The sequence below is a fragment of the Musca vetustissima genome, unplaced genomic scaffold (assembly GCF_032173495.1).
Source record: "Musca vetustissima isolate MV318-11 ecotype Yass unplaced genomic scaffold, APGP_CSIRO_Mvet_v1 utg107989, whole genome shotgun sequence".
Taxonomy (NCBI): Eukaryota; Metazoa; Arthropoda; class Insecta; order Diptera; family Muscidae; genus Musca; species Musca vetustissima.
In genome coordinates, this window is record NW_026886817.1 from 47,812 (window position 1) to 70,704 (window position 22,893).

General features: G+C 34.2%; 5 protein-coding genes across 5 annotated transcripts; 4 read left to right on the top strand and 1 right to left on the bottom strand.

Annotated features, from left to right (window-relative positions):
* The first annotated feature begins 581 nt into the window (after window positions 1–581).
* LOC133334291 (C2 domain-containing protein 5) lies at window positions 582–14,322 on the top strand. Its single transcript, XM_061542581.1, has 13 exons — window positions 582–751; window positions 990–1,288; window positions 1,354–1,514; window positions 1,587–1,768; window positions 4,547–6,480; window positions 10,463–10,796; window positions 10,863–11,254; window positions 11,320–11,995; window positions 13,292–13,379; window positions 13,462–13,797; window positions 13,856–14,023; window positions 14,084–14,188; window positions 14,260–14,322. The coding sequence occupies exons 1-13, from the start codon at window positions 588–590 to the stop codon at window positions 14,320–14,322; spliced, it is 4,902 nt and encodes a 1,633-aa protein (XP_061398565.1). The 5' UTR covers window positions 582–587.
* A 1,981-nt stretch (window positions 14,323–16,303) lies between these two features.
* LOC133334297 (charged multivesicular body protein 2a) lies at window positions 16,304–17,123 on the top strand. Its single transcript, XM_061542586.1, has 2 exons — window positions 16,304–16,616; window positions 16,679–17,123. The coding sequence occupies exons 1-2, from the start codon at window positions 16,304–16,306 to the stop codon at window positions 17,104–17,106; spliced, it is 741 nt and encodes a 246-aa protein (XP_061398570.1). The 3' UTR covers window positions 17,107–17,123.
* Window positions 17,124–17,531: 408 nt separating this feature from the next.
* Window positions 17,532–18,301, bottom strand: LOC133334298 (UMP-CMP kinase-like). The gene has a single exon (XM_061542587.1). It carries the CDS (start codon window positions 18,237–18,239, stop codon window positions 17,532–17,534), a length of 708 nt encoding a protein of 235 aa, XP_061398571.1. The 5' UTR covers window positions 18,240–18,301.
* A 981-nt stretch (window positions 18,302–19,282) lies between these two features.
* LOC133334292 (tRNA (adenine(58)-N(1))-methyltransferase catalytic subunit TRMT61A-like) lies at window positions 19,283–20,375 on the top strand. Its single transcript, XM_061542582.1, has 3 exons — window positions 19,283–19,913; window positions 19,980–20,149; window positions 20,211–20,375. The coding sequence occupies exons 1-3, from the start codon at window positions 19,286–19,288 to the stop codon at window positions 20,373–20,375; spliced, it is 963 nt and encodes a 320-aa protein (XP_061398566.1). The 5' UTR covers window positions 19,283–19,285.
* A 595-nt stretch (window positions 20,376–20,970) lies between these two features.
* LOC133334293 (zinc finger protein 177-like) lies at window positions 20,971–22,573 on the top strand. The gene is made up of 3 exons (XM_061542583.1): window positions 20,971–21,034; window positions 21,077–21,240; window positions 21,305–22,573. Exons 1-3 carry the CDS (start codon window positions 20,971–20,973, stop codon window positions 22,571–22,573), a joined length of 1,497 nt encoding a protein of 498 aa, XP_061398567.1.
* The last annotated feature ends 320 nt before the right edge of the window (window positions 22,574–22,893 follow it).

Consider the following 22,893-nt stretch of genomic DNA (forward strand, 5'->3'; position numbering starts at 1 on the left):
GGGATATCCGAAAAAATTGACCTACATTTAAATTTTTTTGCGGAGAGATTTGGTACCTGCTAAGAACTCAAAATACTAAATTACAGCCAATTCGGTGAAAAATACGATAAAAACCCAAAAAATACTGAAAATTAGGAGGTACCGTTATATGGGGGCTATAAAAAGTACTGGAACAGACCATTTGTTGGCGAAGGTTTGCGTACGACGTCGCTTGAGTCTTGGCAGAACGACGATTAACAAGCGAATTTTATGAAGGCTGGAGTCTTGGAGGCTTCCCACTGTTCTTTTGAATCTCTCTCTCTCTTTTATTATTTTTTTTTTCGTTTTTCCATATATAGTTCCTTTGCTCCAAATAGTTCCTTTGCTCCATATAGTTCCTTTGCTCCATACAGTTCCTTTGCTTCAAATAGTTCAAAAAAAGGAACTGGATCAGAGAAAGGAATTATATTAATTAAAGAACTGGAACTAGTTCCGTTCGTTCCTTTCTCGGAATAGTTCCAATGAACTAGTTCGTTCCGGAACTACCCAACTCAATTTATTTCATCTGACTAAAGGCGGATAGATAGACTCGTCGTTTTGTCCATGAAATGCCAGGAAAAGTTGCAGTAAAAATTAAAGCTGGCAGGAATCTGCCAGTTATGGACAAATCTTCGGATACCACTGACGCCTACGTAGAAATTAAATTAGGAAATGTTACCCACAAAACGGACGTTTGTCGGAAAAGTTTAAATCCTGTTTTCAATTCTGATTGGTAAGTAAATTAATTGGTTGGTCGGCCAGCAATAAGTGGGTCTTCTTATCGGAAGACCCACGATAATCATAAAAGTGAGAGATAAACGCAAAAAAGTGTTGGCTATTTTTGTAGTGAATGGCAAAGATTTGATACGTACATATAAAAATATTTCTATTTTATAATCGATTATTAATAATGCGGGTACCCTCCTCCCCTGCCCTTGTACAACACACCATACTATTTTCTTTTTTTGTAGGTTTCGCTTCGAGGTTGACGATGCTGAACTACAGGATGAAATTCTGCAAATACGTCTTATGGACTATGACACCTATTCGGCCAATGATGCCATTGGCAAAGTGAATATTAGCTTAAACCCCTTGTGTTTGGAAACATCGGGTCAGAGTCATGGCAAAGGCACAGTATTATCGGGTTGGATACCCGTGTTCGATACAATGCATGGTATTCGGGGCGAAGTGCATGTAATTGTTAAGGTGGACTTGTTTTCGGATGCCAACAAATTTCGTCAGAGTTCATGTGGTATACCTTTTTTTCATTGTAAGTATATAAGTACAGGATATTGAGAATGTTATTAAATATAGTTATCTTTTAATTACAAAAAGCTCCCTGCATACCGACTGGCTATCGGGCCCAAGTTATCCATGGATTTGTTGAAGAATTAGTGGTAAATGATGATCCGGAATATCAATGGATTGATAAGATACGTACACCACGTGCATCCAATGAAGCCCGCCAGGTGGTCTTTTTAAAATTGTCGGGACAAGTGAGTAAAGCATATGCATTTTTTGAGAAAATTTATTTACATCTTATTTTTTTTCTTAAATTTTTATTCCAGGTCCAACGTAAAATGGGTCTGAAGGCCATTAATATGGGTGCCAATGCTGTTATTGGTTATACCCAGTGTTTTGATTTGGAGGGAGATGTTGGTGTTGTTGCCCGTGGTGTTGGTACCGCAGTCACTTTGATAAAGGACACCACAAATCAGCCAACCTCAGCAGATAGTGCATTAATCGAAGAGTGAGTATATTCGAATGGATGTTGAAATTTTAAATGATATAATTGGCATATGATTTCACATTTATGTTTAAAATATGGACACTTCGCATGATGGAAATGTAAGAATTTCTATGGGTTCTTCCATGGAGTTGAAAACACAGACAATGGAGCATAATTCCATCTTTGTATTATGGGTTATTTTTCAACAGAAATAATTGTTGTAGGGGTTTCCGTATTTAAATTTAAATAAACAATATTCCCTAGAGACTTTATATTTTGATCAAAATAAAATTCTATGTCGATATGTGCAGGTCCGTCGGCATGTTGAAATCAAATATAGAGCTGTCAATATTTAAGATAAAGCTTTGAAATTTTGCACATACATTGTTATTACTCTTAGAATGTTCGTTATTGAAGATGGTATTTATGGGACAACTTTTTAGCATAGCTCCCATATAATGGTACCCCCTAATTTTCGAAATTTTGAGAATTTTGGCAAGCGCATTGGCTGTAAAATGTTTTTTTCCTCGTAGGGTAACACATCTTCCCATGGTATAATAATAAAAGGTAACAGCAAGTGTTGTTGTACAAAAAACGATACAACAACCACATGAAAATTTGTTGTTGTAAGTTCTACTAGTGTCAACTCATTTGACAGAAAAATGTAAACAAACAAACAAATTATCATCAAATTATTTTTATTTTGAAAATGGAATATTTTCGAATCCTCAAAATAAAAATTGAAAAACATGAATGAAAATCTATCAAATTTATATTTCTATCGCTTCCACATCTATCCTTTAATTGAGCCATTGCCATATATATTTGTAACACATATGACAATGCTGGGAATAGCGAGTAATTCCTTCAAGAAAGATTTGCTTCCTCAAACTTTCCCAGCAGGCAGATTGAGTAAATTGAATAGGGGGGCACATTAAAAAAGAACAATTTCAAATTGTATGCGTTCCCAATTTTCCTGTTGGGTGATTTTTAAAAACATAATTTGTCAAATGCACATTGACACTAGTATTACGTTGGAATCAAATCAGCTGGGATTTGCTGTTACCTTTTATAATTGTACCATGACATCTTCCTAGGAAAGTTATAAAAACTGGTTCAGTTTTTATGAGAGCCCGTACAAGGGTAACCTAAAATATTCAGTATTTGGGTATTTTTAACCCGGTTTTTAACCGAAATGGCTGAAATTTGGTATCTTGAATTCTCATGGGGTAACACATCTTCCTATTAAAAATTATAAAAATTGGTTCACTACTTAGCATAGCGCCGATACAACGGTAACCTCAAATATTCGGTATTTTGAGGATTTTGGACACATTTTACAATATAATTGGCTGTAATTTGGTATTCTGGGTTCTTATAGGGTAATACATCTTCCTACCAAAAAGTATAAAAATTGGTTCACTTTTTAGCATAGCACACGCACAACGGTAACCTCAAATATTCGATATTTGAATATTTTTAACCCGGGTTTTAACCGAATTGGCTGTAATTTGGTATCTTGAATTCGGATAGGGTAACACATCTTCCTACTAAAAATTATAAAAATTGGTTCACTTTTTAGCATAGCACCCGTACAAGACTAACATCAAATATTCGATATTTGGGTATTTGTACACAGGTTTTAACCGAATTGCCTGTAATTTGGTATCTTGAATTCTCATAGGGTAACACACCTTCCTACCAAGAGTTATTAAAATTAGTTTTTCAATCGAATTACCTGTAATATGGTATTTTGGGTTCTCACAGGGTGACACATATCCCTAGCAAAAATTCTCAATATTGATCGATTTTTAGATTATTTCGTATTTTATACGCTAATGCATGGAAATACCCATATTACTGAATAATTGCATTCCCGGTTTCAAATTCCTTTGTTTTGCATTTTTAGTCCTTATCTTGAATTCGGATAGGGTAACACATCTTCCTACTAAAACTTATAAAAATTGGTTCACTTTTTAGCATAGCACCCGTACAAGACTAACATCAAATATTCGATATTTGGGTATTTGTACACAGGTTTTAACCGAATTGCCTATAATTTGGTATCTTGAATTCTCATAGGGTAACACACCTTCCTACCAAGAGTTATTAAAATTAGTTCACTTTTTAGCATAGCTCCCATACAACGGTAACCCCAAATATTCAGTATATTGAGGGCTTTATACATGTTTTCAACAGAATTATCAAAACGTAACCACCCAAAATTTGGTATTTTGGGGGTTTTTCAATCGAATTACCTGTAATATGTTATTTTGGGTTCTCACAGGGTGACACATATCCCTAGCAAAAATTCTCAATATTGATCGATTTTTAGATTATTCCGTATTTTTTGGGATTTTTTTTAGTAAAATAAAAAGTTCGGCCAGACCGAACTAAACGATTTTCCAGTTTTTTTTGTTTTTGTTTTTGATTGAAATATTTTATAAATTTATGTATAGGTATTTTATACGCTAATGCATGGAAATACCCATATTACTGAATAATTGCATCCCCGGTTTCAAATTCCTTTGTTTTGCATTTTTAGTCCTTAAGAGCTTTAGTGCAGAATGTTTTAATATTGTGGACAAGTTCTAACTTGATTTTTTCTTTAATTTATCTTCTTTCCACCAATCAATCGTCCAAATCGTATATTAACCCACTAATGTTATATGTACACATACATATTTTTTGTAAATACTTGTCGCGTACTTAACTCTGCCAAATACACCATATTGCGTCTCATTAATAACAAAATATTGATGTTGTTGTAAAAAAATAATCTGCTTTGCCATTATATAGACGCACCCTAAAATATTTAGAATTCCTTCGAGGTGGTAACTTTAGTACTTCCCAAAGACCCCAAACCTCTTATTCCACTCAATCGTTAAATAAATTAAATTTTGATCATTTAACTATGAATGGCGGATGCAGAGGCGGAGGAGGAGGTGGAGATGATTGTTCCGATTCCGATACCGAACATAGTTCAAATTTAATGTTAAACCTTATTCAACAAGAAGAGGGACGTGGCGATAGACCCCTTAAGAAATTCACCCATAAAATGCGTAATTTTACAACTTCTTCACGCAACATCTTCGGTGATAAATGTGCATCGTTGATGCGTAAAATTGATGAAAATCAATCCTCTTCAGATGGTTCACGTTCCCTTAGTGGTGTCATTTATTTTCCCGGAAAGAATCTTAAAATACGTTCAGAATCGAATTCTATGTTGGATGTACGTAAGACTGCAGGATCCGCCGGATCACATCATTGGGCTGGCAGCAGCCGTAGTGATATGCTGGAAGGGGGGAATAAAAAATCCAAGGGTCTTCAGAAGACCATACATCCCATTGTACGGTCTGTGAGTGATGATTCGGCAATGAAACAATCCGCATCAGCGTCACATGGTACATGTGGCCGTAATCATCGTAATAAACATAATTCGGCAATTTATGTTGAATCAGAGTCGGCCATAAATACACAACCGACAAAAACAACAACAACGAAGATGTGCAACGAATCTACCATAAAAAATGAAGAAGAAAAAGATTATGATGCTGATTCGCTAATCAATCCTTGTAAAGATACCACAAGTCCTCAGGTGATACCCATCTCAACCTTCTCCTCCTCCCCAAAGGAACTCTACCATAAAACGGAGTTTTCTTTATTTCAGCAGTCTCAGGAAATGTCTCCAAATATAAGTGTAGCGGAAATTGCAACCACCAATAGATGTTGTCTATCCCACAACGATTTAAATTATCTAACAAAATCTTATAGCTCGTCTCAGCCAGTTTTGCACTCACAATCTCTTAACAATTTAAATGCTCCCATGACTGCCCTAACTACTGCAGCAGCAAATGCCATTAAAACCAAACGCTCCTATTGTCGTCCGGCATCCATTATTCTAAATGATCCCACCAATAATGATTTGTTTAGACAGCCCGTACTTAAATTATGTCCCTCCACGCCCACACCTTCCGAGTCGGATAGTTTAGCATCGCCCTGTAGTAGCTGTCGAGTAAATGCCATTTGTGGTGGGGGTGGTGGTCATTCGTTATCCCTTAGTCCACATAATTTATTTAGTTTTACGAATACCACCACTCTAAGTGATCCCGAACATTTGAATCATAGCGGCAATTTCTTGCGATTTCCTCCTTGTAATCACAATAATGCGAAATTTATTGCCTCTAGCATTAATGAAAATACTAGTACTAATAATAACAGCAATAGTAATGCCCAAAATCCATTGCTTGTACCATTCATTTCTAATAATAATGCTGGAATCACCATCACCAACCACCAAAATCATCGTCAGCACAGATCGTTAAGTGAAATAGCTGCTGGCGGCAGTAGTAATCATTCAAACAATAGCAGTCCACATACCAAGGGTCATCATGTATCGCCCGCCACCATCATGCCAATGAATGCCGATGAAGAAGTAGCGGCCGCCAAGCTCAGCACAATCAACACAAACTCCAACGCCAACACCATCACCGCTACCGCGACCACCACCACTACCAACTCCACTACTATTCCTTCCAATGTAGGCAATCGCAGTAAGCTAACACCCAGTCCAACACGTTCAGGTGTTGTTGCCACACCAGCTAGCATACAATCACAGTCGGATAGTCTGTCATCAGCCACCACCATATCAACGGCCACCACAATAATACCCAAGGAAATGGGAGAAATGTGTAGACGATCTTCAGATTCGGATTTGAGTGTGACACCCAAGGGTAAGTACCTACATTTTTAATTCTAAATCACACTCACAAAGTTGCTTTGGTTTGTAAATGCAGAAGATTCAGCTCTTCCCTTCCCATTTAGGGCATTTACAAGTCAAAGACTCTGCAATATATATTCATTTGAACAACAACAAAAATCGAATCGTTTTCATTTCTCAATCATAATGTACAAACATTCTTTAAAATATTTAAATCAATTTCCCCCTTCAGACAATTGAAAGGTACTTGGTTAGAATCGCCTTTAACTTTAACCATTTTTATTTATATATTTCCAAAAATTTTAAATTCTTTTTAAATATTACATCGTTTCTCCAAACCCGGTCAGGTACTAGTCTAAAATTTGCTTTTACTTTAAACATTTGTGTTTGTATTTTTCCAAAACTTCTTTTTAAGTCTTTGCAAATTATTTGTTTCTATTATAATTATTATTATTACGATTATTGTTATTATTATTGTATATTGTTATGTGTATTCTTCTGCCATGCTCTCGCTGACCTTGAATTTGAATCTTCTACGAAAGTTGTACAACGTAAAAGTAAGTAATAGTTCGATTTTAGATTGAACCGACTCAGTGTGCTCTGATGTATTTTCTATTTTCTCTATATACGATATATAGTTTTTTTTGTGATCTATTTAATTTTTCAAAACAAAAAAAAAAAAAAAACACAATTCTTGATGTTAACTAATTATTATGTGTGTATGTACATTTTTTTTAAATACTCGTAACTGTCTCTTTGTAACGTACATACGACCTACAACAGATACAGAATGCCAATTAAGTGTTGTGTAATCCCAATATTTTTCGTAACTATTTTTCTATCGAAATACACAACGTACATATTATCCACAACACGATCCCCTAAATATGTATGTGTATGAGTGTTTTTAATATTAAATTCTTAACTCAAAAGTGTTCGATAACAACAATTTACTATAAAGAAAAACAGGTGAACAGAATAGTTGCGATAACATTTTTCGTATAGAGATAAACACGAAAATTGTCAAAAACAATGTTTCTTTAGAGAAAAGTTATCGATAATGAATTTTCAATAGAGGCGAAAATTGTCGACAACAACTATTTTAGGCATATAACAACATTTCTATTTGGAAAAGTATCCGATAACAGTGTTTCTGTGGAGAAAAGCTATCGATAACAGCGTTTTTATGGAGAAAAATTATCGATAACAACCTATCTATTTGGACAAGTTGTCGATCACAATTTTTCTATGGAGAAAATATACCGATAACAACTTTTCTATGGAGAAAAGCTACCGATAACAACTTTTCTATGAAGAAAAGTTACCGATAACAACTGTTCTATGCAAGAAAGTTACCGGTATAAACTTTTCTACGGAGAAAAGTTATCGATAACAACATTTCTGGGGTGAACTTCTACCGATAACAACTTTTCTATGGAGAAAAGTTACCGGTATAAACTTTTCTACGGAGAAAAGTTGTCAATAACAATATTTCTAGGGTGAAAAGTTGTCAATAACAATATTTCTAGGGTGAAAAGTTGCCGATAACAACATTTCTAGGGTGAAAATTGATCGATAACAAATTTTTAGTGAGAAAATCTATCGATAACTATCTATGTAGACAAGTTATCGATAAAAATTTTTTATGGTGTTCAATTGTCGATTAGAACCTTTTAATAGGGATAAAGGATATATAACAGAATCCCTATGTAGAAAAGTTACCGATAACAAATGTTCTATGAGAAACTTTATCGATAAAAATTTTTCTATGAGAAACTTTATCGATACCAATTTTTCAATGAGAAACTTTATCGATAACAATTTTTCTATGAGAAACTTTATCGATAAAAAATTCTATGGCGACAATCCATCGATAACGACTTTTTTATGTAGATGAGTTATCGATAACAACTTTTCAATGGTGAGCAATTGTCGATAAAAACATTTCAATGTGGATAAATTTTTATGAAAAATCGATATCGAAAAAAACTTCTCTGTGAACATAAGATGTCGAAATGTATTTTCTATAAAGATATAATCTCAAAATAGTTATCGATAACAACTAATTTATATTGTCGACAACAGCGTTTATATGGAAAATACTTAGAAATTACAATATTTCTATGAAGAAATGTCACCGATAATACATTTTTAATGCAGACATTTATTCGATAACAACTTTTCTATGAAGAAATGTTGTCGATAAAAACTTTTCTATGGAGAAAAATCTACATTAAGAAGTTTTCTATGGAGAAAAGTCGTTGATAGCAACTTATATGTTAAAATTTCGATAACAACTTTTCTAAGTCGATAGCAACATTTTTTCGTCGATAAATAATTTTCCATGGAGAAAAATAGTTAATAGCTACTTTTCTATGGAAAAAAAACTTTCGATAACTAACTTTCTATAGAGAAAAGTTTTCCATAACTACTTTTCTATAGACAAAATTTTTCCATAACTACTCCCGATAGCAATATTATTTCATCGATAAACAATTTTTCATCGATAACTAATTTTCTATAGAGAAATCTTCGGAGAAAAATGTTTAAATTTCTATACGAGAAAAGTTTTTCATAACAACTTTTCTAAAAAGAAAAGTTGCCGATAATAACATTTCTAAGAAGATAACTTACCGATAACAAAATTTCTGTGAAGAAAAGATGCCGATAACGAAATTTCTTTGCATATAAGTTATCGATAACAACTTTTCTATAGTGATATGTTATGCTTAACAACTCCTCTGTGGACATAATTTATCGACAACATCTAGACGACGTAAAAACTACATCGATAACTAATTGTCTACGGATAAAATTGTAGATAACATATTTGCTATGAAGAAAAGCTGTCGATAACAACAATTTTGTGGAGATAAGTAGTTGATAACAAATTTTCTGTGTTCGTGATTTTAACGTTAACAACTTTTCTTTGGATATATATTATCGATAATAACTTTTCTATGTAGTTAAGTTATAGGTAACTACTTTTTGTGGATATATGTTATCGATGTTGTGGGGATAAGTAGTTGTTAACAAATTTTCTGTGGTAGAAATTTGGCGGTAACAACTTTTCATTAGAGATATGTTATTGATAATAACTTTTCTATGCAGTTAAGTTATACGTAACAACTTTTCTGTGGATATATGTTATCGATAACAACTAGTCTATGTAATAAATACAGCAATAACAAATTTTCTATGGTTAAAAGATGTCGATAACAGCTTTTCTATGATGAGAAGTTTGCGATAACCACTTTTTAAGAAGATCACATTTTCTATGAAAAACCTAAGTGAAATTATTATGTGTAGGTGAATGTTATCGGCAACTATGGAGAAATGTTATCGATAACTATATTATTTCAAAAATTTTTTCAAATGCTTTTGAGTTTAGATCTTCGGAAGAGATTTTTGATTTTTGTATTTTCTTTATTATAAGACTACTTCTAAATTACTACTCTTATACAGCATGAGGGCAATGGTGTGAAGTGTAAAGTATGCTAACCTATTATTTATTTTCTAGATAATTTCTTTTTGCGCTATACTCTTTTTTATTCGAAATGTATATTGGAAGATTATTTCAAAACCCTCAAAACACATCCAAAAATAAATGCATACTTGGATTGTAAATAGAATGATTCCTAAAATACATATCCATATATACATATCCTCCATACTCTTTCTTATCTAAAAAATGGCATTTCTTCCATGTAGAATATAGATACTTTTGTAATGCATATATCCATATATCCATTTATCCTAGTATTTCATAGACACCACCAATAACCAACACCAAACTCATAAAACACAACTCGATTATTTTTTTAAATGTGGCCTCATTGGCTGTTCCATAATCTAGGGCGAACTATCTTCGTTTTTTTTACATATAATACATGTCAGTATCTGGCTATTTCTTTCCATAACTACTTTTTTGTACATACAAATATGGGCCATACATAAACATAACCTATATCGCACTTTGTTTTTTGTTTATCTAGGAAATTCATTTTGTGTGGCCAGTGATCGTTTAATGGCCGCCACGGCAATGATGCGTTTGGGACAAACAGTTGTGGGTAAAAATGCCACCGGTGAGGGTATGGATATGTTGGAATATCCCTTCTTAACGATGACAAAATATCCCCCTGGTTTGATACTACATATTGGTGCCACGGTAGCTGCTCGTTCAGTTAAGTTATTGGAACGTGTACCCAATCCAGATGAACCGGAAATAAGAGATTCTTGGTGGACAGAATTGCGCATGGAAATCCGTTCCCATGCCCGTTCATTGGGTTGTAATGTGGTACTTGGCTATTCGGAATCAACAACAATTTCGTAAGTACAATAACAAAAAGGAAAAATGATTGCAAATGATTTTTTCAATATTTTGTTTTCCCCCAGTGATGATGTGTGCGTCCTTTCGGCCACCGGCACAGCAGCCATTATTAATATGGGTTACAATCGTTCTATATCCCAAAGTGATATATTCAATATAACAAAACCCACGGGGGGCAGTGTTATGTCGGCCTCATTGGAAGAACGTAATATGGGCAGCAGTGAGGTATCTGGCAAAGATTCAGGGGCCATTTCAAATGGTTCGGCCGGCAAAAAGTATGGATTCCCATCGATGATGTTAACCCCCAAAACATCATGTACAATTTGTCATGTTCCCTATAATGCCAATACGATACCGTTTAGTGTAAAAATGAAGAAGTGTGCAATATGTGGTAAAGGTCGTGTTCCTGATGTACTATTGGCTACCCTAGAGGTACCGGATTGTATACAAGTGACAGGTTAGCCACTGCTAAATTATCCCCTTATTTCCAAACCTTAACAACAACAAAATGCATTCCCCTAGGTCGTGGTTGTTTCCTACAAGCTCAAGTTGTACGAGCCAAAAAGGATTTACGTTCCGAATCAAATGCCAAGGAAATTTCCGATGGTCTACCATTTCTGGAATATGAATTACATCGTGTCCTGATCAACAAATTAAAGGCAAAGGGTATGAATGCAATATTCGGTTTACGGGTCCAGGTTTCAATTGGTGAACGTATGCTGGCCTTAGTTGCCACCGGTACGGCCCTTTTCATTACGGCATTACCCATACCGCAAGTACCGAAAATAGTTGCCGGCAATTCATGGACCGACAAACAGAAACTAAACGAATTGCAAAAGAAGTTGCAGGAGACATTTGAACGCTATCAGGATATCTATCAGCTGAAACCATTGGACCAAGAAATGTTAGATAAAAGTTCCGATACCGATGAATCCGACGAAGAGGGTGTAGATATCGATTTAAATTGTGGTAATAAAGATACATGTGTTCTCGAAGTAGATGATATTGAAGATTTAGAGATAATTTCGTTGTTAATGGAACAACAACCACCGGAAGGTTTTCATGTTGTGAGTACGGAGAAAGTGCCCGGAATGATGGATATGGAAGCGGTCAAAAATCTACAGATGTTTACACAAGTATGGAGGGCCAAGGCGGATGGTGGTCAAAGTGTTAGTGGATTTCCAAAACATTTTCAAAGGTAATGATAAATGACACTTTTGAAATTATATTATTATACTGTTTTTTTTTTTTTTGCCGATAATTTTTCTATGTAGACAAACTGTTTCCTCATCAAGATATTTCATAAAAAAACTGTTATCAATAATGTCGATAACATAATTTTCTGAAATAAATATTTATCAAAAGCTTTTTCTACAGATAAGTAGTTATCGATAACTTTTCTCCTTCGTAAAAGAGTTCTCGACAAAGTATCTTTACAGAAAATGTGTTATCGATTACTTTTCTCCACAGAAAAGAGTCATCGATAACTTTATTTCTTTAGAAACGTTATTATTAATAACTTTTTTCTATACAAAAGTTGTTATCGATAACTTGTCTTCCCAGAAATGTTATTATCGATAGCATTTCTCCAAAGAAAATTGTTATAGATAGCCTTTATCTAAAGAAAAACAGTTATCGATAACTTTTCTCCTTCGCAAAACAGTTCTCGACAAAGTGTCTTTACATAAAATTAATTACCGATTACTTTTCTCCACAGAAAATGTATTATCGAATGCTTTTCTTCATAGAAAAGAAATTATCGATTGCTTTTCTTCATAGAAAAGAAATTATCGATTGCTTTTCTTCATAGAAAAGCAATTAATTGCTTTTCTTCATAGAAAATAAATCATCGATTGCTTTTCTTCATAGAAAAGCAATTATCGATTGCTTTTCTTCATATTAAAGCAATTATCGATTGTTTTTCATCATAGAAAATCAATTATCGATAGCTTTTCTCTACATATAAGTTGTACAGATAACTTTTCGTCATAGAAAATATGTTGTCTAGAGTATCTCTCTACAAAAAAAAAAATAGTTATCGATATTTTTACACCATAGAAAAAGTATTTTAGTTAAATTTTCTCTATACAAAAGTTGTTATCGATAACTTGTCTTCACAGAAATGTTATTATCGATAGCTTTTCTCCATAGAAAATTGTTATCGATAGTTTTTCTCCATAGGAAAGATGTTATCGACAACTTTTTCCCATTGAAAAATTGTTATCAACAATTTTTTCCGTGAACCAGTTGTTATCGACATATTAAAATTATTGTTATCGATAATGTTTCTATATAGAAATTTTGTTATCGACAAATTTTATCTAAAAAAATGTTGTTATCGAAACATTTCTTCACAAAAAGTATGTTATCGAAAAAGTTCCTCACTAGAAAATATATTTTCTACAACTTTTCTTAATAGGAAATATGCTATCGACTATTTTTTTAATTTATTATCGAAAAATATTTACTTATATTATGTATGTTTGTTTTAAAGACTGCTGCAGACAATATATTTCAAACTGCGTACCATGATTCCCTGTGCCATTTGTGATTTAAAATTTAAATTGGATTTCCCGGAAAGTGTAAGCACCACCCTAATATATAACAAAAATCTTCTCGTTTATACAATATATATTTATCTGTTGTTATTGTTGTTTTTATTAGGATCAAATTCAAATATTAGTTACCGGTATGGCATTAGGACTGGGTGATCCATCTAAAACAAAAGCACGACGTAAACCCGTATCTAATGGTCAATTGGTGGATAATGCAGCAAATGCAATGTCCGTTGTACAACAACAACAGCAACAACATCATCAAACAATGGATCAAAAATCGACATGTGATGAAGATTATATATTTCCTTTGGATGAGGACCAAATGGTGGAGACACCAACGCCCGCCACAAATATACCAATGTTTGGTGCGCAACTTTTTAAAAATCGTAAATCTTCACCGATACAATTAACAACGGCTCCGGGATCAATTAAACAGAGATTTGTAAGTATATAAGAAGGGATAATATGGGAAAATATATATTTAATATGATTTTTTTTAGAATCGCATGTGTGATCGTAATGGTGTAGATATTACGCCAATGACATTCATACCCGGTGGAAAAATTGAAAAATATTTAGGAAATTTAAATTTCTTCTTTATACGCGAAAGTACATCTATACGAGAAAATGGTGGTATAAGCGGCTTTGTACATGGCTTTATAACAGAGGTAATACGTTCACATTTTAATATTATATATTTTTTCTAACAAAAATAAATTATATTTTAGCTATTGGCAGTGGTACGAGCCCATATTGCTTCATTGGGTGGCAATGCCATGGTCTCGTATTATATAAATGAATTAATTTTATTCGATAACCAGCATAAAAATCAGGTAAATTTTGTAAAATTTAATGTAACAATTACAATTAAGAATTAAATTGAATTATTTTAATGTATTTTCAGGGCCAATGTTTAATAAGCATTGGTGGTGATGCTGTTTATGTTTCATATCAAAATGATGACTAAAATATGTATGTTGAAAGCAAAGAAACTAACTGAAATGTCATACCTACGTCAATCATCACAATTAAATTTAAACAATTTGCCGCAGTTATGCAGATATATTTGCAATATTTAATAATATATAGTTAATTTGTTTCCTTCTTCTCTTCCGCTCTCTCTCTGTTTTAAACCTAAAACATGTCTCTCTATTTTCATTCTATTTTTTTATTTATTAACACCTTTAAGTAAAAAAGAAACTATAATTATAAAGTTTTTATTTAAATTGTTTTTATTTATAATTCCTAAGATAACACAAAGATGCATCAAATGGCATTATACTAATAACCAAACTGTGACTATACATAGAATGTACTTAAGATTGTGCATCATCAACAAGAAAATCAAAAAACAAAATGTTTCAATTTTTTGTTTTTATTTTTGGACTATTTTTTATTTTAAACTAAAACTATAGTGTTTTCAAATAGATAGTATAATATGCTTACTTATTTTGTGTTTATTTCAATGATCATTATTAATTGTAGCCATCCGGGATTTGGCAATAAAAAATAAACCCAAATTTATTTGAATTATTAAAAAGAACATATATTGGAATTTTTTAATACTGTTGTTATTTTATATAGTGAGAAAAATAACTTTAAAATTAAATTGGGAAAAAATGTTGAATGTGAAGAATTATATGGATATATCCTTATAACGTTAACCCACGGTCGGAGAGTAACACCAAGTGAAACAGGTGTCTAGAACCGACATTTAGCTATACTCTGTCCGTTTCTAAGCTTCTTTTCAACTATGGAACTTGTTTTAATTTACTGAAGTGGTTCGGACAGGGCAACCTGAACATGTAATATGTTTTTGTCCAAATGATTTCACTCGTCCTATCAAAACTCTTTATATTTTGAGTTAATCGTAAGAAAATGTAAACAAAAATTTGACAGCACGAGGGTGTTACAATCAAAATGACCGATAATGATTGCTTCTTACAAGACCTCTTCCATGGGTCTTGATCCAATTAATTTTTCAACAATATACTTGGTTTCCTAAAATAAAACGGTACATTTTTCCTTATTAACTCATCTCCTTCCTGGCTCACGTCCTACTAAAAGTTAGAATGTTCTGAATCATGTCTCCATGCTTTGCTAAGCTACAGATTTGACTTCCCCCATTGCTGCTGGTGATTTGTGTTTCTTGTTCATAGGTTGACTCCAACTTCTTTTAGGTTTTTTGCCGCAATGTTCAAACTTTATAAGGCTAGTGAATTCGTGGAGTCTTCAAGTGTGGAGAAATCACATAGTTCCTGAAACCATCATCTTGTATTATTAAATTTACGACATCCACAGATTATATGTGCGGCCCTTTCGGCTTCTCCGCAGTCCTCGCATAAGTTATCTGGTACCACATTCATTTTTGCCAAGGTGCTCTTGCAGAAACAGTGGCCACTAAATATTCTACTGATTTGTTTTTGTGAAAAATAGTTCAAATTACAATTTTTAAACCATTGTGTTCTTGTACGTGAGGGAAAGATTTTATAAAAATGAGAGTTACCATTGCTTGCGACTTGCACGTAATCATTACCCCATTCATCCAAAAAAAACTTTAGCCATCTGATTGATGGCATCCGGTATTGGTCATTGTATTTCTAAAAATGTTCCTTCATTGATTGCATTTTGACAGCCCTGTCTACAAATTCATTAAAATAACGGTACTTAAATGACTAAAAATCTGTTACTGACGCCAAACGTTAACGCCATTATTGTATTTCATGCAATCAATAACCGAATACCCTATTTTACTTGATGATGTCATAGTCTGGTGAATGCCAGACATAAATAAGAAGAAGAAGAGGTAGTGAGTAATGTTTTTCTTTATGTTATGATTAAAAAAACTCCGTTGTAGACGACAATTTTTATTAGAACTTATTTTTCGAAATAATTTTATTCCATTAAGTTTTTAATAACAGCTCCCACCCCAATAAAAAAACAACAACATGGATTGGCTATTCGGTAAGAAAATCTCACCCGATGAAATGTTGAGAAAAAATCAAAGGGCTTTGAACAAGGCTATGCGAGATTTGGATAGGGAGCGAATGAAAATGGAACAGCAGGAGAAGAAAATCATTGCCGACATTAAAAAAATGGCCAAGGAAGGTCAAATGGATGCGGTGAAAATTATGGCCAAGGATTTGGTACGCACAAGACGTTATGTCAAGAAGTTTATGTTGATGAAAGCCAACATTCAGGCCGTGTCACTGAAGATACAAACATTGAAATCTCAAAATACCATGGCTGAGGCTATGAAGGGTAAACACAATTACGGGTATTAGCTACCAAACTTATTACTAACAATACTTTCCCATTTACAGGTGTCACCAAAGCCATGCAGAACATGAATCGTCAAATGAATTTACCTCAAATACAAAAGATTTTGCACGATTTCGAAAAACAATCCGAAATAATGGACATGAAGGAAGAAATGATTAATGACGCCATGGATGATGCAATGGAAGCAGAGGGCGATGAAGAGGAGACCGATGCTGTTGTGGCCCAAGTATTGGACGAGCTGGGCTTGCAATTGGGCGAACAGCTAGGCGATTTACCCACCGCTTCTGGTTCATTGTCCATTGCCGGCGGCAGCAAAACTACACCCACAGCTATCGCGGCCGGTGCAACCGGTGGCACAACCAGTTCAGGTGGTAATGGTGGAGCCGCAGGCGGTAGTGGCGGCTCAACACCCATGTCCGATGCAGATGCCGACTTACAGGCCCGTTTGGATAAATTAAGACGGGACTAAAAATATATATTTTTGTCATTATTTTTTTATTTGTATTTTTTATATAGTTATCTTTTTGTGTATCTTATCAATCTGATATCACCCCATCAGAGCATGTAATGTAAAATGAAAGCTAAATATAAGGCAACTTCAACACGAGTTTTTCTTTGTACCACCTCCACTCCTCTCTCAACACATCTGGCAACAATTAAAAAGCACTTAAATTCAATATTTTATATTATAGCATTGAGCTTAGCAATTACATTTATTACTTTAAAACCACAATAAAATTCCATTCGACGGTGAACATTTCCTATTTGTTATCGTTTTCCAACCACGATTTTAACTAACATTATTTAATATTACAAGGACACAAAGAAAAAAATATCATCTAAGCAAATCGGCAATAATTTAATAGATATACAATATCATGCAATTCAATTTATTTAGAAACCACTTTGAACAAACACTTCCTCCACCTTAGAGAACACCTCATCCGACGAAGGACTGGCATCAATTTGTTTAACCTTGCCGAGTTCTTCGAAATGCTTAATAATGGGTAGAGAATCATTGTTGTACGTCTGGATGCGTTTCTTCAAACTTTCCATATTGTCATCCGAACGACCGGAACCACTTTTTCCTCGGCTCAGACAGCGATCAACGCAAATCTCTTCAGAGCAATTGAAGAACAATACAAACTGGAAATCCACCTTGTCGGACATTTGACGATTCCAACCGTCCAAATTGTCTTGATTGCGGGGAAAACCGTCAATAAGGAACTTGTTTTTGTCGGATTTTTTCATTGCCGCCTCTAAAAGCGAACACGTCACCTCTACCGGTACAATCTTTCCATTACGTATGTAGTCTTCAATCAATGCTCCAACCTCGGAACCTTCACGGGCACGTTCTTCTCTCAACAAATCACCAGCCGATAGATGGACGAAATCGAAACGTTCGACAATTTTTGAACATTGTGTACCCTTACCAGCACCTGGACCACCCAAGACAAAAACAATTTTTGGTTTTTCTTCCGACATTTTTAATCTTGTTAGTGCAGCAGCCGAAATTGTACTATAGAGGTTAGCTGTAGCGCAGGTGGAATGTTTGGTTGGGGCTAGTAGTAGATTGCACGACCTTGTGAGAAGTTTAAACATCAAGGGTGAAAGAGCACGAGGATGATACGTATATACTAATTTGTGTATATATGTTTCAAAATTACCTCTTTCCTATCTATCGGCTGTAAATTAAATAATTGGCTATTACTATACTTCTTCTTCTTCGTGAGTAGGGACAAGTAAATGGACTTTCGATTAATCGACTTTTTGTATTAAAAAGTCTAAGTGGGGTTATACACTGTTGGTAATGGACATTCGTCATGAGAGCTTTTTCTCTATCATTGGTAAATTGAGAGTAATTAATTTTCTAACAACCGTTTCACAAAAGGTACGAATTTACATAAACGTACCAAAACAAAAAGTAGACTTTTTATTATTCGTGAATACATTTACGTTTAAATTATAACATATGGTCTGTTCCTGTACTGCAAGAATATACAACTTTTTACTACAGTAACGAATTTTCCTTTATGATATCGAAGAAAATATAACTAAGTATTTTTTTTTGATATTTATGTATTATTAGTTATTAGGACATTATGTCATTGTTGGTACTATTTTTGGCCTTGGAGGCTCATGTATTATTGAATGGAATAAATAAATAAAATAGTAAAATCGAGTAGATTATTGCAGTACGGGAACATACGAATATATTATATATGAAAATAACTGGTATAAATATTGGCCAATATTTCTCGATAATTATGATTTCTTATCATTTAAAGTAAAATGTTAGGTACTTTTTTGCTCCTACCTGTGGCAATGTTTTCCAACTCTATTCCCAATTTACCAATGAGAGAGAGAAAACTCTCATGACGAATGTCCATGACGAACAGTGTAAAACACCGCTAAATGAGAAACGCAGAAGCTTCTTCTTCGTGAGATTACGCATTCACTGTGCATTGGGATGCTGTTAAAATGTTGCCATATTGATAATAAAATAAGCAATGTGTTTATCGAAATTTCCACAAAATATACCGATAATCGAATCGATAGTTCGTCATCTCTAAATACACGTGAGATTTGTTGATATTTTTTGTTTAACTTTTGCCGCACAATATCTGAAAGAGAGAGTATTTTATAAAATGAGTTTCCTGAAACCCAAAGATGTTATAGACGAAGGAGATACTGTCATCCTTTACATTAGTGTCAATTCGATGCACGTCATCGAAGCGACACCAACCATAGTAAATAAAAAAGGCGAAACAATTGAACATATATTTCAAACTTCATTCGGAGCATTGAAAGTGCGAAATATAATCGGTGTCAAATATGGCAGTCGTGTGGAGTTATCCAAAGGATATGCCTATGTTTTGCAACCCAATCCGGAATTATGGACACAGACATTGCCCCACCGAACGCAAATTATCTATACGCCCGATATTAGTATGATATTGCATCAACTTGAAATACGACCGGGATCGATTGTTATTGAATCGGGTACAGGGTCTGGATCATTGTCACATTACTTTTTGAGGGCTGTTAAGCCACATGGTCATCTGCATACATTTGATTTTCACGAAGCCAGAGCTAATCAGGCACGAGAGGAATTTCAGCACCATGGTCTGGGCGATTTTGTGACCGTTTATCACAGAGATGTCTGTGAGAATGGTTTTGGCGAAGAGCTGAATGGTAAAGCGGATGCAGTATTTTTGGATTTGCCAGCACCGCAGCTAGCAGTGCCACATGCCTATAAAGCACTAAAGGAAAGCGGTAAATAATATTTTATGAGAAGTATTAAGCTATTTAATTAAAAACAATTTCTATTTAACAAAAAAGGTGGACGCTTCTGCTCATTTTCTCCCTGTATTGAACAGTCACAACGTTGTTGTGTGGCATTGCAGGAGCTTGGTTTCACAGAAATTCAATCATTTGAAATTCTACAGCAAGAGGATATTGTAAAGACGAAAACCTTTCCTGTAATTAATTTGGATTTTGTTAAAACAAAGGTAAAATCTTTATTCGAAATGTTGCCCTATTCCCCATGTAATTTTACTACTTTCTTCGCAGAAAACAAATCCAACTGAAGAAGACACAAATCAAAAGGATGTGACTGCAGCGGCAAAACAACCAAAAGAGACAATAAAAGTCTTAACATCAGCAGCCCCACCCACACAACCAGGTCATACAGGATTTTTAACATTTGCCACTTTACAACCTGCATTTGCAAGATAATTTTTTAATTGTATTTATAATGTTAATTATTCTCAATGGAATTAAAATGATACATTTGTAGCATATACAAATAAATAGTAATCTTTTTAATCTATTATGTTATTTCGGTTTAAAATTAACAAATATTTTTAAACTCTGGTCGTCTTTTAAGGGTAGAGATAAATAGTTTGTGTATTTTGGAAATACTGACCTACAAAGGAACTTACTGTGTTGAGAAATTTCATGTTATCCTTCAAAGGGGCATGGACATTTATTTGTAATGAAAATTTTTTATGCAACATGACGTTTCATTTGTTTTCCGCTTAATTGTTTGATATTCTACTAATTTCAAATTTATACCCTTTATATTCTCGTAGGTTACGGGTCTTGGAACCCCATTAATCAAAATTCATTTTTACTACCGCCGTCGTCGCTGCCTTAGATAACCTTTTACAGTGAATAGTGTAATTGAGTAATCATTTTACAGTGGATTGTGTAAGAGTTCGTAAGTTCACTTTAGTGAATCTTTCAATTGAACTTTACTTATCCCTAAGCTTTACGCACAACATACAGAAAAACGAACTCCGAATAAAAGGGAAAATATTGCAATTTAACAATGGCTTTTGATTTCTGTTTCGATAAAAAACTGTTCCTACATACCACTTGTCGTTGTTGTAGTCGTTTCTTTAGTGAAAATGTGAAATTTTATAAAATATTCCAAGAGAAACAAAAAACGAACAGCAGCTGCAGCAACAATATCGAAGACAGTGGTGGCGGTGATAGTGAAAATTGTGATGGTGCAGCAGCAGCAGCGAATGACGTTTATTATGAGCCTAATGAAGATATCAAAGACATCTTTGAAGATTTTCTAATATGGAAATTGAATGTACATGCAAATCGTATACTATTCCCCGTTCCATCTATTCTATTTTATTTAACTTTTGTTTCAGATCAATGCCATGGATGGTATGCCGCAACAGATATGCGAAGAATGTTTTCAGAGATTCAAGCAGGTTCATTCGTTTCGCGAAGAATGTCTTGATAGTCAGAAAATTTTACAAAGTTATTTTTTGGACTACGAAGTGTTGGATGCTGGAAAGCTTACACCTAAATCGGAGATACCAAGCGTGGACAATGAAATTGCCCCGGATTCCGTGCTAAACAATAAGGATGTTGATAGATCTGTTAATTGCAAATACAACGGCAATGATGTAGCCGGATCACCTTTCAGTAGCCCTAGACTGCGTCTAAGTCCACGTTTGGTGGAAATGGCTGGATGTCTCGATACATCTTCTTCGATTGGTACACCACCTCCATTGTTTGAGGAGATTAAAACCGAGCCCATTGATATGGAAACAATGGAGGTGATAAAACCGGAATCAGAAATAATCCAAGAACCTCATCAAATTGATTATAAAATTAGATCTCATCCTAATTCCTCAGATGAAGAGGAATCGTCGACGCCCACTTCGGATGAAGAGCAATCGGATGATTCTATGTCATCGGACGATGAAGATGAGTCACTGCAAAGCTACAAAATGAAACAGAAAAAACCGAAAACCTTTAATCCTCGGCTTACATGTAAAATATGTCATCAGGCTTGCGCAAGTCGCCAACAACTGAAGACCCATATAATGCGTTTTCATCCACAAGAGAAACCATTTGAGTGTGATATTTGCACAAGCACCTTTAAATCGACATTTATGCTTGCCCAACATAAACTCAAACACAATCGTCCCGATTCCACACAATGTGAGGAGTGTGGAAAATATTTCCGCAGTCAATTACATTTGCAGCGACACGTTAAGAATTTCCATTTGAAGTCGACCTACACTTGTCACATTTGTAATCAACAATTTGAAAATTACACTCAGATGCGTTTCCAATATCATGTCCGGCAACATGGTGAAAAACGGTTTTCCTGTTCCTTCTGTACAAAGGCATTCCATCAGAAGATACACTTGATCAATCATGAGCGAACCCACACCAAAGAACAGCCATTCCGTTGTCAGCTGTGTGGTAAGGCATATCGTCAACAGACAGCATGCCAGGAGCATATGTTGACCCATCAGGATCCAACGCCCTTCAAATGTACACATTGTTCGAAAGCATTTAGTCAAAGGTCAACACTGAGAATGCATATGCAACGTATACATGGTCTGGAGAAGGCCACAAAAACGTCCGATGCCAATTTACTGATGAATCATAATTTTTTCTAAATTGCAATGGGGTTGGAGGATGGCGGCGCCCATGAATTGTGTGTATTATTATTTTTTAAATATTATTATTGTAATTAATTTACAATCTACGCGTATAAAAACCTATATATAGAATTATTGTATGTGTATTAAAATGTCATACTAAGTATTAAAGACTTTTAATATATTACAATTCGCATTATACATTTTTCTCTAAAGGAGAAGAATCTCTCAATAAAGCTTAAGAAGTATTGAATCAAAATAAAATAAAATTGTTCAACTGAGCATTTTAATGAAGGGGGGAAAATAAACAGATCATTGTTGACTCTACTGGATATCTA